The following is a 16,796-nucleotide window of genomic DNA, read 5'->3' as shown; positions in this document are numbered from 1 at the left end:
ACATCAAGCGGCGGAGCGCGCTGATCCGGAAAGGTTAATCGATCTTTGCCATTACATATTCGACTGACATTGTGATTCGTTTGGAAAGACACATTAATATTGTTTTTCCTAAATATTTTAGCTATTTTGTCTGATATTGGACTAATATATATCAAACTACCCACATATTTGGTATTTGATTGTGGTGGGACGGGATAAAGTTCTGAATTAATTAAATGTTTTTGGTTATTTTTAATTAATTTGTTCACTAACTGTTTTGTATAGCCGTTGGAAACCGCGATTTGGTATATTGTATTAAGTTCTTTCGCGAAGCTCTCACGGGACAGTGGGACTGACATTAATCTGTAAACATAGCAGCGGAAGGCCGCTAGTTTATGTTGTACGGGGTGGCAAGATGACGCGGGAATACCAATATCTGTATATGACGGCTTTCTATAGATTAGGAATTTTAAAATTAGAATTCCCATACAACATAAACTAGCGGCCTTCCGCTGCTATGTTCACAGATTAATGTCTGTCCCGTGCGATTAGTGATTTTCTGTATGCGATATTTTTATTGGAGACGAAGTGAAGTGATATTTTAAACAAATAACTATAATGCGACTAGTAAGTGACTTGTTATTGTTAATTTTATTTTCAAGTCGTTGTTTTATAAGGAAGGTAATTGTAAAGCCTGTGTATCTTATAGTGTTCAAGTATGAAGAAAAAATCATTATATTTATCTAATAGCATTTATATTCTATGATCCAATATGATAAAATATTCAACTTCATTAACTTCAACCAATAAGCAAATGTTGTACTTGACAAATAATAATGAGTAATATTTTCAACCAATAAAAATATCGATTTATTTTTTTATCAGTTAACTTTTAACTAATAGAAAATTTCAACCATTATTGACATCGATCTATGTATTAATTAAAAAAAATATTAAACTTTTGTGTTTGTAGGTATTTCGTGAGTAAATATCTATATCACATAATATAATATGTAAGGTTTTCGTTGGTTATGTTCCCGCGTAGGGCTTGTCATGCTCGCTTAAAATGTGCGAGGGAAGCGATGGCTGGTTTATGCGTTATGCTCGTGATCGTGCGCTGCTTGCTACTTGCCTGGTCGGTAGTCGGTACTGTCTACGGCGATTTTGTATTGATAATAGCTATACCATTTTAAATAATAATTTCTTTTTTTTAAGCAAGTCAAAATGTTTATGTAATTTTGGTGCATCACTTTACATACATATATACAATAGACGTATACAATATAACGTAAAATATATACATTTAAAAGAGTGGTTATGTTTTTCTTGCTATTTCTTCTCATTAAATCTCAACCTGTCCGAAGCGGTGGGAAAAGTGTCATTTCGACCTAAGCCTATAACATTTCTTCTTGTCAACGTCATTGTCACATGTTGCTGTAGAGATCGGTCTTCGACGTGAGGTTAATAAATGGAGCGATAAAATTAATTCATTGGATATTTGTATTAGATACCAAACGTCGAAATGTGTTAATTATTTTATCAAAACTGATTTGGGTATTTTCATCGTTTTTAAAAGCACAACTGAGGCATTTTAGCGCGTTCACTTCTTAACACAATATAATATAATCAAACATTAAGTTGTGGCCATATTTATTTTACCATTACCTGCAATCTAGTAGGTATACTTAGTCTGGCCATAAATACAGTTACAATAATAAATAAACAAAATATTACATTTGAATTTGGAATCTGTAATTTCATATGATTGTTCATTGAGTTTTTTCATTTTGGCGCCAATACATTGTACAATATTTTGCGATATTAAAATGGAGTAAGGTGATAGAGAGAACCGAATCGATTGCATTACACTAAGTAGGAATGGAGCCAAATGCAATTTTTAACTCTCCATACTCTTGGTATTAGTAAAATGTTTATGTACCGGGCATTGTAGGTATCTACACTGAGACCTCCTCTGTTTGTGACAGAAAAACATCTGGCAGTCCACGTAGTGTTTGTACTAAAAAGGTGGTCAAAGCAGTTAGGGAAAGAATTCGAATAAATCCTGTCCGAAAGCAAAAGATTTTATCTCGGAAGATGAAGATAACACCGTTTTTTTATTTTACGAGCTAAAACCATGTCGCGTATTTTTAAAGATGACTTAGGACTTGCAGCCTATGAGAGACGTACTGGTCATTTCTTATCTGATAATTTAAAAAAGAATAGGGTGGTAAAATCGAAACAACTACTGAAGCGGTATGCAAAGGCAGGTCCCAGAAAAAAATTGTTTACGGATGAGATTTTTTTTACAATTGAGCAACATTTTAACAAACAAAATGACCATATTTATGTTCAAAGTTCAAAGAAAGCTTCCCAATTAGTCGACAGAATGCAACGTTGGCACTATCCGACTTCAGCATTTCTTTGGTGGGGATTAGCTATGAAGGAGTGACTGAGCCATATTTTTGTGAAAAAGGTATCAAAACATCGGCACAAGTGTATCAAGATACCATTTTGGAGAAGGAAGTGAAGCCCTTTAACAACACCATGTTCAATAACCAAGAATGGTCCTTCCAGCATGACACGGCGCCGGGTCATGAAGCTTTGTCTACACAGTCTTGGTTGGAAACGAACGTTTCAGGCTTCATCAGAGCTGAAGACTAGCCGTCATCTAGTCCCGATCTTAATTCGCTGGATTATGTTTTATGGCATTTAAAGTGATGTTTTCAGAAGACTGTAGCGCCATCTGTTAGTTGGCCCGAAAATGAAAGCTTTGTCAGCTGTCACTCGCTTTGAAACCTTTCAACTGTTGAGTGAAACTTGTCACTGCCCACTGGTCATAAAATGGCGGCTACTTCTAGCGTTTGCGCATGTATGTAGCTCTCGTTTTCCAATTTGCATATTAACACTAAATATATAATTTATGTTCTGTTGTGACAAAATTAAATAACTAACTCTACGCGCAATTTCGAAATGTTAAAAAATTGCATTACCTACATTAAAAAGTAGAGTAAGTTATTTAATTGCGTCACAACATTAAAAATGAATTTTATAATTCCGAGCTTGTATATAGTTATTTTCGGGGCCAATCTCCAGATGGCCCTAGTTTTCAAATAGACAGCCCATAATGCGTAGAGAGGGCTCTCTTTTCCCTATATATTATTATACTCTTTGGAGAACGGCTTGCTCTAAAGGCCATGATAATTTGGAGTCTCTAAAACAATCCGTACGATTGGCAGTAAAGAATTTTCGATGGGAAAATTAGTAATGCTTCTATTTTCTGGAGCTTCTATTCATAACCTATATGTTTTAAGGACTGTATTGCAGCCAATTAAGACCACTTGGAATAAGCTTTTTATATTTTAAATTATTTTATATTTATGTATTAAACTAACACACTGTAAAAGTAATTAATGTAACTTGCAATAGATTTTTTTTTGTTTCAGTGGCAAGACTCGTACAAGAAATCGTAAGATCAACCGCTGAATCGCGTCTCACTTTGAAAACCCCTATCTGGTGTCGTGAGTTCACAGTTCAAACATGAATTATTGTTTTAACGTTACGAGCACACCCTGCCGCGAGAGTAGGTACTCTTATCAATATTGATGGTTCAATCTAAAATCAATTGTCCATACCTCCTTTCCAAAGTTAGGTTATATGTAGCATACCAGCACTCTAGGAAAGAAAAAAGAAACCTTCTCAGTGCCTCACTTAGCCGTTCCAATTACAGAGCTAATGCATTTTTCCACCGCACTTCAAATATTTTCAATAAATTATAACATTTGCATAATATTGTTGCGTAGCAACCCTTCGAAGTATATGACGAGAGTTGTCAAACTTCAAGACATTGTTAATTTCAACAGCTCCGTCAGCAATACTCGTAGCTCAGCGGAAAAGTGTTTACTTTAGACGCTGTAGACCCATTTCCAATCCCTGACCCACTACCGTGTCAATACTGACGTATTCTGTTCTCACGTGCAATCAGCTAAAATAATTTTGGCTAATTGTAACTTAGTGCTAGATCCTAAATAGGATTGCATTGTATTTCTATTAAGCCCTTTTTATTCTGAGTTAGAGTACGTCTTTTAACTCAGTATGCCGCTTGGCAAAGGCCTTCTCTAGCTCTTTTCATTGGAGTCTGTCATGGGTCACCCTTCTCCATTGTATTTAATCTAGTTTATAAGTTTTAAATCTCACAAATTTTATACCTAGACTTGTTAAGCATTGTAATTTTTAGTTGATTTTTTACTTGTAAGTGGAGGCTAATAAATAGCCTTTACTCATTAGCATTTACCTCTGTATTACGGCTGTCAGCCCCCTAATATAAATAAATTATCAAAGAGGATGTGAATAGAGGTGGGACTGCCTAAGTAAAAAACTGGAATTTTGTTTAGTAAGAAACGTGTAGTGATTTGAAATTGTAGTAATTACAGTATGTCGATTGGCGACGAAGTATAATGCGGCTAAGTTTGAAAGCGAACAGTTGCTTATTGGTCGTTTTCAATAACCTTCTATCCTTAGTTTAACTTGCTAGAGGTAAACAAATCTATCCTTTCACGCTTACTTACATTTCAATAACCTATCGACATAAAGCATTGGACTATAACTACACACATCAAAAAAGTCTAAGCAACATGTACTAATTTAAATTTTAGGATGGTTTTTCACATTATGACGTTGTATTTTTCTTTTATGGAATAGGACAAACGAGCGTACGGGTCACCTGTTGTTAAGTGATCACCGCCGCCCACAATCTCCCGCAACACCAGAGGAATCACAGGAGCGTTGCCGGCCTTTAAGGTGTACGCGCTTTTTTTGAAATAATATTTTTAGGGTCCTATGATGTAAAACTAACAGCTGTTGTCTTTATAAGCTCTTTTAATAACAGAAATTAACAATATTAGAATATACTGCAGAAACTAAGGTACATAAGCAACTAAACATTTTTTTAACAAAATGTAATTTCTAAAGAAAATGAATTTAGTATGAAAGAATATAGTAGGATATAATGATATTAAAAGAGGTAGATATGTCACTAGCGCGCCGAAAATCAATCGCCTGAATTGAGTCAATTGGTTCCTTTTGTCGTAGTCGCTCTCTCGATACGAAAACGGTACACACGCGTTTGTTGTTGACAGAATTTCTTACAATTTGATATAGGTACAACATAAAAATGCCGTCTTGTGTTATGGGAAGATGCACTAATTACGAAAGTAAAAAAAATCATAGAATAACATACCAAAGTTAAGAAATCATGAATTATAACATTTTATTTGATTTCATTATTTATCTAACAAAATAAATTGCCATGACAACGCCGATCGCCACCAAGCCGATCATAGATTAACGTACAGAAATGACAAAATATTGATGCTGTCTGTTGCGGGATGATCGAGGTAGCTGAACTATCAAACTACTAAAACAAGGAGTTTTTTCAGTATATCCCTTGCTAACTGCAGAAGAATCAATGCATCATTTTCTTCTTCTCCCATTACCTTATTGTAATAAACCCTCAACAAAAAGACATTCATAAATAATATAAGATACAAAAAATAATAATTGTAATCTTAAAACTTTTTGGGAGCTGTTGTTAGTAAAATTGTAAAAATGGGACCCTTACTGTAGATACCTTTCGGTTTTGTTTTGGTGCCTGTATGTTTTTTTATTATTTTATACATACATAATTAATATCATCAATGTGGCTATATATTATAATCAATATTAAATTATTTTTTTATAAAATCAATGACACATTATCTACCTAATTTAAATGCAGTTTTACTACTTTATATAGCTTTTACTACATGAACTCATGAATGAATCGAAATTTAGGCATAAATCACGGTGTACGGTTAAAAATCATATCTGATGAATTAACTGTATTTTCTCTATGCAAATACGAAGCAATTAGCAAAATAGAGTTACATTACAAAGTGTGGCCTCCTCTGCTATTCAGAACATGAAGGCAACGATTATTCATTGAATTAATGAGACTGTTTATGTCATCTTGCGGTATTCGCTCCCAATGGAGTTGTAGCAAATCCTTCAGCTGTTGGGTTGTTGTCACTCCGTCCAAGTCCTTCCAAACACGTCTCTGGAGCGTGTGTGCTCGATGGGGTTGAGGTCTGGCGATTGTGCAGGTCAGGGCAATACCCGGACATTCTCCGGTGCCAAGTATTGACTGGTTCGCCGAGCTGTATGTGAACGCGCATGCAATGCATTAACGTAAGATCGGAGCCAAAGGTTTGTGCAAATGGATGGACATAAGGTCTGAGATTATCCACAACGTAATTTTCAGCGTTCATGTTTGCATTTACAAAAACGAGCTCAGTTTGCCTGTTCTACATAATACCCGCCCATACCATAACTGTTGAGCCGCTGTATGGATGAACTACCTGAATGCACCTGAGCATTTCAGTATTTCCGGGCCGACGGTACACTCGCACCCTTTTTGAATCAGGTCTAAAACCGAATCGCGACTCATCGGAAAACAATTTTATCCCATTTTTCTTGGGTCCATGTTCTGCGTTCTCTACACCATTCGTTTCGTCGAGCGCGATTCCCGTGACGTATCCTAATTGGGCGTCGAGCTCGTAGGCCGTACTCATGCAGTCGATGAATACACATATATATAAATGCTGAGATACCTGAGATTGATTTCTTCCCGCTTGCAACATCCCTACAGCTCTTTGCATTTCATTTGCCGTCAAATGACGTCGCTCCATAACTAAAGAATATCTAACAATTCAATTTTGTCGCTAACTTTATTTAAATGGTTGGTAAAATTATAAAATCAAGACTAAACGTAGCAATAAAATCGCACTTAAATTAAAACAAATTACCTTTTAGTTAATTTTATGAAAAAAAAAAAACAAAACATACTCGTTTTTTTTTACAACCAGCCAGTATGTCATCAATAACAAAAAAGTTTACATACCGATGCACTTTGAGTCAATAAAGACTTAGAAATTAATTAATATAAATGGTACATTTGTAAGATCATGCATGTTACTTAGACTTTTTTGATGTGTGTATATTGGACATAAATATGGATAGATAAGATCTTGTCATTATACGGTGACAGCAATGTATCCGTAACTAGAGATACGTTATTGAAAACGGCCGTAAAACGTAGTGGATTTCGGCTATCTCCGTTTTTTACAAGATTATAGCCGTCATATCTGTGAATATATTAATGACTGCACGTATCATACAATCGAGTGAATCGATTTTTTCTTCGAGTTTCGATAGGCTGCTCTTATGGTAACAAAAGTATTTTTTTGAAACATAAAGATACACATAATTTTCCATATTTATTTACTACAAAAACTTAAAAAGTTTCAATACAAAAATTAGTACACGTCCAACTTAATTTTATTGAATGATAAGATCAACGTTGCTTATTAAAATTACAACACACTATACATAATATGAAATTCTTAAAATTAAATTATATATTGTACAACACAATAATATGATGTGAGGCATCATTCATATACTAAAATTATCTCTAGAAAAGTTTATAAGAAAAAAAGTTCCCTATAAAATAAAAATAAGTAAAAGAAATAAAAAAATAATCAAAATATAATGTATGTTTAATGATTGATATGATTCCATTTTCTTGATTTTTTTTTCTACTAAGCAGTCTTGATTTTTGCATCAATTAACATCATCTTTGACATCTATACTCTGTGTTAATGATACAATGTTTATTCTTACTCCCAGGTATAGATTCTATGTGACACTAATAATTTTGCCAATTTCAGTTTTTGATCACTTCTAAAATATTGTGAGATACTTATATATTCGGTTTGTCTGTTTGGTTACCGGATCATGATAATTTTTCATTATGTTAGACTGAGCACTTCAGGTTTGGTTATGTCACTTTGTCAGCCTGCAAGGATCAAGACGAATTTCCGTTCTCACCATTATCTTGGAAACTGTTGGAATTGACTGAAAATGGAGCACCTAATCCATAAAGATGGCCACTAGAGCTCTCTATGTTGTCATCGAAAAATATCTGAAAGCACAAGCAGTAAAAATAGTAAAAATTTCATAATGATTATTACTCTTGTTTAAATCAAAAACATCCTCACATGAGTGACTGTTCCTCTGCCATAAGGATTCACATCAATGTTCCTAAGTTTAATATGCCATGTTAACTTTCAAAACTATTTTCAATAATTTCTGTTATCAAAATAGTGTGACCATACCTAAGATTTTTTTACGGAAAAGGAGAACAAACGTAGCGTACGGGTCACCTGGAAAATACCACCACCCGCATTCTCTTGCAACCCCAGAGGAATCACAGGAGCGTTGGACACGCTATTTTGAAGGTACCCATGTCGTATCCTCCCGGAAACACCCCATAAGGAAGCTCAATCTGTGGATTAATTGTACTTAGTAATAGGCTTTGTTCTACGTGGAAGAAAGTTCCTTGAAAACCGCACTTTGGAGGAACATCAGACATCTAGATGGTGGGGATGATATAATTTGTGGCGTGTCGTGCGAAGGTGGTCTTCGGCGGCAGGAATATCTATGCATCACTGTGATTTAAAAATCTTTTAACCGTTTCAAATGTCAAAACTTACCTCTTTGATTTTAAAAAACGCCATTCCTGTCAAATGAGAATCAGACCCCGCCTGATGTTGGGGTCCAACTCTTCTCAGTTCAAGTTGATCAGCTACTTCTTGCAAACCACCCTTTAAATTCTTACACAGTTTCATTAGGTACTGCAAAAAAAGTCATTTATATTATAACAACACTGCCATATTTCACTATTCATTTAATTAATACAAGTCATGCACTCAGCTCCGGGTTATGCATCTGTGGCGCCCGTAGAAAATTCAATCGAGGGGTTATGGGCCTTATGAAGTGGCAAAAAAAGAGTAGCAGATCAAACAAAGACGATACTTATACTTATGAATATGGACTCATATTATTATCATATTTTTTTTTTTGCATCAAGTCGTAAATATATCACGTCTGTGTGTCAACAATACGTGTTGTCACACTAACTCATACATATACATGTACCAGTGGGAGGCTCCTTTGCACAGGATGCTGACTATATTATGGGTACCACAACGGCACCTTTTTATGCCATGAAGCAGTAATGTGTAAGCATTATTGTTTCGGTCTGAAAGGCGCCATAGCTTGTTAAATTACTGGCCAAATGAGACTTAATATCTTATATCTCTTGGTGACGAGCGCAATTATTGTTATTGACTCTCTGAGTTTTTGGTTTTTCCCTTGCATAATCGGATACTTATACTTTCAAAGGTGTGGAAAAAGATTTTATTTAGGAGTATTGGTCTGCTGGAGTTTCAAATCGGATCCTCGGGAGCTATTACTTTTAGCAGGCGTACGATCCTCAAGGATTCAGGTGGGATGTGCAAGTAGCAAGGAACTCATAATATGAGGACATAATTACCTTAACATCATAAACCGTTGGAAAATATAATCGTAGACTATCAAAAAAGTCGTTTTCATCTTGAGGTAGGTTCTGATCCGTCAATAATTTTAATAAATAGCCAAAGTCATAGCCGGAGTGAAAACTTAGCCATTTAATGTTGTCCATCAACACAAGTCCTGTAAGTCAAGAGACAATTAATTTACCCAGTGATTCAACCAATAACTACGCCAAGACGTCTAGTCGAAAATTATATATTTAAACGTTAAATATTCAAAGAGTTTAAATACCATTCTTTATGATGAAACGCACAGGCAAAGAATACGTAATAGTACAAGTACAGAAGTCTTACTCCGCAAAATCAATTAAACAAATAGGGACTCTAGGAGCCATACGATATGGTGTATATCAGATTGCACAACGCTATGAACCTACATTTTTATTCACCTAGAAGTTGCCTCTCTTCCTATCGTGTGACTCTTATCTCTTCTGATGATGTTACGGATGTCTTCTTTACCTAAAACTGTACCTACCTAGATAAGGTCATCTTATAAAAATAGCCCAGTTTTTTCTATAACATAAATATGTAATCGTAATTTTAAATCAATATTCTTTCGTTGTCAAACCTACATGAGTTGAAGATAGTAATGTAGGTATGTGTTCATTTTTCCTTCAAAAAGTAGGAACTGTTTATATAGGTAGGTACCTAATACTAGGTACATACTTCTAGAACTATGAAGCGAGATAGACTTCCACTTGTCCTCTTAGGTATTAAATTAATGACAAACAATTTTTTTGCGGTCGGCATTTGATCTAAGTACGAAAAACAACCATTGAACCTACATAGTAAAGGGGATAAATAGGTAGCTTTCATAAATGGTAATTTCATACCAATAATGAGCACTTTAAATTAGATTGTTTCAGCGTCTTTAGGAAGCCTAACAAATTTAAATTTGGATCACAAAGACTTTTAATATGCTTTGTTTTTTTATGTTTCTCCATTTTTAAAATATTGGTCGGATCTGTGAAGCCGACGACCACAAAGCTCGTGAGTCCCTAGTGGCTGGCTTACTCTGTAGAGGCCGCCGCCGGGAGTGAGGCAGGCCTGGCAGGTGACATAGTTTAAAGATACAATACTGCTTTATACAACTTATTAGTGGTTTTATACTTTATTAGTGGCAGATTAAGCATTCTCAACTAAAATACTTGGATCAGGATAAATATCACTTCATATTAAGAAGTGCACACAGCATTCATTGCTATGCAGACGACAACACTGGTGATGCCGTATACACGGGTCATGCAGGTCTCTCTCGAGAAATCGTCGACCAGTGCCGGGAGAAACTTGTGTCTTCTATCGAGTCCTCTCTTGAGAAGGTCGCGGAATTTTGGAAAATTGAACCTTGTCCAATTTAACCCCCAGAAGACTCAAGTTTGCGCGTTTACCACTAAAAAAACCCCATTTGTCGTATCACCGCTCTTCGACAACACTTCCCTCAAAGCCTCGCCTAGTATCGGAATACTGGGTCTCGAAATCTCGAGCGATTGCCAATTTCGTGGTCATCTGGAAGGCAAAGCCAAATTGGCTTCAAAGAAACTGGGCGTCATTAATAGAGCACGGCAATACTTCAAGCCGGCCCACATACTAGCGCTCTACAAAGCGCAGGTCCGGCCACACATGGAGTATTGCTGTCATCTCTGGTCTGGCGCACCCCAGCTCGATCCATTTGACCGCGTGCAACGTAGAGCAGCTTGAATTGTCGGGGACCCAGTGCTCTGTGAACGGCTGGATCACTTGGCGTTGCGTAGAGACGTCGCTTCATTGTGTGTCTTCTAAGGCATTTATCACGGGGAGTGTTCCGAAAAGCTGTTTAACCTGATTCCTGCCGCCAAATTCCACTTTCGCACGACACGCCACAAGTTAGGATATCATCCTCACCAACTGGATGTGTGGCGGTCCTCCACAGTGCGGTTTTCAAGGAGCTTTCTTCCACGTACTACAAAGCTGTGGAATGAGCTTCCTTGTGTGGTGTTTCCGGGACGATACGACATGGGTACCTTCAAAAAAAGCGCGTACACCTTCCTTAAAGGCCGGCAACGCTCCTGTGATTCCTCTGGTGTTGCAAGAGATTGTGGGCGGCGGTGATCACTTAACAACAGGTGACCCGTACGCTTGTTTGTCCTCCTATTCCATAAAAAAAAAGAATTGTCTACCCTAAAATATTATGCCTTATAGTTGTTTCAATACACATTCCTTTTTTTAAGCAATATTATTTTTTACCTGAAGTCATCAATAGTTCTGCAAACTCAAGAGGCTCTATTCCATCTTCTTCATGCTTTCTAAACTGAAGACCAGAGTTTTGTAGCAAATCAATAGAATCTTGTGCATACATATCTTCCCTAAAATTAAATACAGAGTAGTGTTATATTATAAAATAACAATATAAATAGGTTTTATAAATCAAGTAATGACATTAAACTTACTGTAAATTGAATTTAAAATTAAATTGCCAAGTTGTATAGCCCGGAGGGGTTTTACCATTTTCATCCATGAATGTTAATCCAAGTTGGATAATTCGTAGTAAGTCCACATTGCATCTGAGAACATGGAAGCCTAAATAAATGAATGTGATAAACAAAAATTGATTTTGGGGATTGACAAGGTTTAAAACAGCACCTCCTATTATTTAATACAAGTTCTTATTTTAAACTGTCAAGATACTGTATAATTAGTGTAACAAGTTAGGATATCATCCCCACCATCTGGATGTGTGGCGGTCCTGTTTGTTTGACAGTGCTGTTTTCAAGGAGCTTCCTTCCACATACTACAAAGCTGTGGAATGAGCTTCCTTATGTGGTGTTTCCGCGACAATACAACATGGGTACCTTAAAAAAAGCGCATACTCCTTCCTTAAAGGCCTTCAATGCTCCTGTGATTCCTCTGGTGTTGCAAAAGATGGTGGGTGGTGGTGATCACTTAACACCAGGTGACCCGTATAATAGTTTGTCCTCCTATTCCATAAAAAAAAACATGTACCAACTTGATCTAGAATATACTAGCCTGATATGGTCCCACCAATTTTGATAAGTCAATATGTGTGGGTCAGCAAGTGGTTTAATATTTAAAATTCTAATGAGCTAATGTCACATGTAGCTGTCTATTTATGACTTATCAATCAAAATCAGTTACAGTAACTAAATTTGCTTAGCTTTTCTATATTGCTGTATCTGTTTTTTTTAAAGAGTACAAAGGAGTGTTCATGTCACTTGATATTAAGTGATAATTATCCACTCACATTATCTTGCAACAGCAGAAATCACAAGAGCTTTGTAGGTCTTTTAAAGGGCTGTATGTGTCCATCCATTAGAGATGTTCTGATCTCTCGAGAGCTTTGACTGTTTATACACTAGTATATTGTAGGTTGGTAAATTATATCTAATATTATCACTTTAGAGATAACGAATTTTGATATACCTTAGTAACTGGTACTGATAATCTGCTGTCGATCTAAATTCACCAATTGGTCTTGCAACTACACCAGGAAATTCTGTGTCCATAGCAACCCAATGGTATTTCTGAACTACCTGTTACAAAATTCAAAAATTTTAAGCAATTATTAACTTTTCACAGTCTATAACATTAACAGGACTATAACAATGATGATCATATTATTGTGAATTTGGCAATCTAATGGGCTTAGGTGGTCACTAGGAAAATATTGTGACCATGTTACATTAAACTTTGAACAAGTATCTAAATAACTATCTATGTAACTAAGTATCACTATATCTATGTAACTAAGTATCACTATACCTGGCGGATATATTGAAATTCTTCATGTAAATTGTGGTTCCAAACATCTTTTATTCCGCAATCTCCATCACTTGACGGCTGAGGGAAGGCAAAGCTGGCAGCAGGCATCTAAAAATTACTGTTCTTATATGCCTTTAACTTATGATAATATTTTATTTGGGCAGTCAAACGATAATATTATTCCTACATTATAATTTTCTCGAATAAGAAAAAAAATTTAGCACGGAAAATTGTAATAATAAAGTTAATAATACCTTAAAGCGCTTTTCTAGTTCTAGACTCTTCACATGAGGTTTTGGATGGCGTGTTTATTACTTTTTCAGGCTGTATTCAAATAATACGGAATAGATGTGATTTGAGTGTTGGCAAATTATTGTTGTTGCTTGTAGTAGTATCGATGTATCTTATTTTATGTTAAAGGAAATCACCATTAATTTAGGACAAGGTATGGTCGACTGTTATATATTTTTACAAAAAACGGAAATTTATTGTGACGCTTAAGGAAGTAAAACATTATCGTAGCACAATAAAACAAGCCAAAACAACAATCGCTGTTAAAGTTACACTACATACCTAAATATGTACATAAATAAGCAATAAAAAAAATTCGAACTAATTACTTTTACTATCCATTGTAACGTCATGAATCATCTGTCTAAAGTTGACAGATGACAGTGACAACTGACAGTTTTTTTCTAAAAACACGGGATTTGGATCAGAGATAAAAATGTGGGCAGGTATATTATACTAAAATTAGCTAAAATAGTATTTTAAGAAAATTAAGGCAATGTTCATATTTCAACTTATTATAATTGCTAAAAATATATTTAAGCAGTGTACTATATAGGTACTGTACGATAATTGACACGGATTTGAAGTAGAATGCGGAGTGTATTAGCGCGTGCGTAGGAAAGCATAATTTTATGATATTAAAAATTAAAATCAGTTATAGCTAAACCAATAGACAGACATACCTGAGGTTCGAGGAAGAGATGGTCTGCAGCTGGGTGCCCCCGCCAATCCTCTAGGAACTCCTGGTGCTAAAGTTTGTTTTGTAGAATGAACAAATAAAATTTGAAAACAATTTTTTTATGAACGATGCGGGACGACCCACGACCTCTGACGTTCCGTGCCAGTGCTCTGCCAACTGAGCTAACCGTTCGAGTGACGTATCGTCATAAAATCTTGTATGCTTTGTTCAACTCTCAGGTTGTGGCTTCATGCATTGAGTTGATGGTTGAGCGGTTATCAACTGTAAAGTAGATCCTGTAGATGAAGCCACAACCTGAGAGTTGAACAAAGCATACAATAATTTTTACGTATTACGTCCTAGTTGATTATGTTGGTATCAAAATTTAGTACGCATTTAACACAAGCGACATTTCTCATCATTTTCTATGGCACTCCCGTCTTTTGAACGTAGTGTTTAAATTCTCTGAGCCAATTAGTTATTTAACCGATGCGATACTCAATTGGCATTATATTAGCCAATTACAGATACAATTACAATACGCATTAGTATCTGCGTCTGTTGTCTATAGTTATCTCTCTACTTTTACAGGAACTATCTACACTATAGTTTGCCAGAACAAAGAGAATAAGCAATTACAGCGCAATCACGGAGATACCACTAAAATAAAAGAAAAAATAAAAACCCCTTTAATTAAATTCGACAATAAAAAGAACATTTAATAAGAAATGTGTTCAAAAATCTTGAGAACCCCTGACTTATTTATTGTATCAGTAAGCTAAGGTCATTGCCCTGAACTGGGCCCAATAGCGTAAAGCATCATCAAACACCATCAACTGGCTCAAACGAATAAGGCGGAGCCTATCGCACCTTTGTGTGTCTGTCTTTCACCTTCTGTCACTGTCTTTTAATACGTGCCGATGCAGCCGATCGGAGAAATTAGAATTATTGCTTTACAATAATTACAAATTACACTCACTCAGTTACCCGTCAGCTCACGTCTTGATCGGATGAACAGCTTTTGCGCTTTTGTTTTTGTTATTGATAGTTTTTGTGCGTCATGTACTCAAATGAAGAGTATAGTATAGTAAGAGTAAAATGAAGAGTACGGATTATGAACAAAATTATGTACTTCCTCGGTTGCTCGGTTTAGAATGAGAATAATAGCCGTTCTGCAATGCATTTCAGCGCCTGCACTTGGGTCAGTACACCACGGACAGCGTCCATCCATCAGCGCGCTGACGCAAGTCGGCCATGGTTGCAAGATTATCTGGAGGGAGAAGTGCTGGAATTGTTCGCCGATGATCCAACTCGAAGCACGCAGCAGCTTTCTATTAACCACGTGCGCGTGTGGCGTGTATTAAAAGAAGGTGGCTAAAATCTCTTTCAATATTGAGTGCAGCGTCTAATGTCTAAAGCGGCTGCACCCGGAGGTTACGCGGCCATTATGCCGTTGGGTGTTAAAAAAATTGGCGAGGAACCGAAGTTTCTGCGGGTTCTCTTCAGCGATGAGTGCTTATCCACCGCACTAGGGTTTTTAGCTCACACAATAAGCATGTTTGGTCCATTGAAAACCCCCAAGCTGTAAAGCCTAGCTATTTTCAAACCGGAGGCGTATCAATGTGTGGGCTTCTAATCCTAAATGACACTAATAGGTTCTTACTTTTTTAAGCCTGACAATGAGAGAGGAGAACTATTTAAGGCTTCTGCATCAAGAGCTGTCGCTCGCTTTTATTAGACAAAGGATTTTTATTTAATTTACTAGTTTTCTGAAAATTCATATTTATACGTTTTTACTCCTTGATACTGTAACGCGTGGGTCCTCCCTCACACGCGGGATCATTTCATAATAAAACAATCTTATATATTCTATTAATTATATATTCTTATTCTTTCACCTTCTGTTAAACATTATTTTTTTGATGATTTCTGCTTCATGGCAATCTGTTTTCCAACAATAAGCTACTTCTTTGTTTGATTTCTCAGTTTATGTTTTCCTCAAGAGCCACACTTGTGTGAAAATTCTTTTCACACGACTCTCTTGTTGTCAAGTGGTAAATCTTTTATGTAGGCTCGGTATGTCACTTCTTTTTAGCCGGGTATACTGAAGAGCATCTTCTCCACTTAGAGCGTGTGCCAGTTTGTTTACATGGACGGTCAGCTTCTCCTGATACTTCAGGCTGTGTTGGGCTGTTTCCTGCCGAACTGTTTTTAGGCCGAAGTCGAAGTATATGTATCTATTACTGATACAATGAGGGATGCCAAGCATTGTTCTCAGAGCTTTGGTCTGGAATCTTTCCAGGATATCTATATTGCTATTGCTGGCAGTGCCCCACAACTGTATTCCGTAAGTCCAGATTGGTTTTATGGTAGTTTTATACACTAGCATCTTGCTGTAGGGATTTAGTTGTGATTGGCGTCCCAATAACCAGTTCAGTGACCGCAATTTTCCATCTAGTTGTTTCCGCTTTGTCCAAATATGTTTTTGCCATGTAAGTTTTCTGTCTAGGTGCATGCCCAAGTATTTTGCGTTATTATCTTGAGGGATAACTTTGCAGTTTAGCTTTACTGGTGGACATGTTTCTCGCCTAAGTGTAAATGTTACATGTACCGATTTGCTCTCA

The 16,796-nt window shown here is 36.2% G+C and overlaps 1 protein-coding gene across 1 annotated transcript; it reads right to left on the bottom strand.

Annotated features, from left to right (window-relative positions):
* Window positions 1-7,553: 7,553 nt before the first annotated feature.
* Window positions 7,554-13,826, bottom strand: LOC126969861 (CCR4-NOT transcription complex subunit 7). The gene is made up of 8 exons (XM_050815439.1): window positions 13,457-13,826; window positions 13,203-13,310; window positions 12,864-12,973; window positions 11,873-11,986; window positions 11,670-11,788; window positions 9,410-9,567; window positions 8,568-8,708; window positions 7,554-7,996 (listed from the first exon to the last, which is right to left on the bottom strand). Exons 2-8 carry the CDS (start codon window positions 13,308-13,310, stop codon window positions 7,880-7,882), a joined length of 867 nt encoding a protein of 288 aa, XP_050671396.1. The 5' UTR covers window positions 13,457-13,826; the 3' UTR covers window positions 7,554-7,879.
* Between the last annotated feature and the right edge of the window lie 2,970 nt (window positions 13,827-16,796).

Source organism: Leptidea sinapis, chromosome 19, assembly GCF_905404315.1.
Source record: "Leptidea sinapis chromosome 19, ilLepSina1.1, whole genome shotgun sequence".
Lineage (NCBI taxonomy): Eukaryota > Metazoa > Arthropoda > Insecta > Lepidoptera > Pieridae > Leptidea > Leptidea sinapis.
This window is presented reverse-complemented; position numbering and strand designations above follow the sequence as displayed.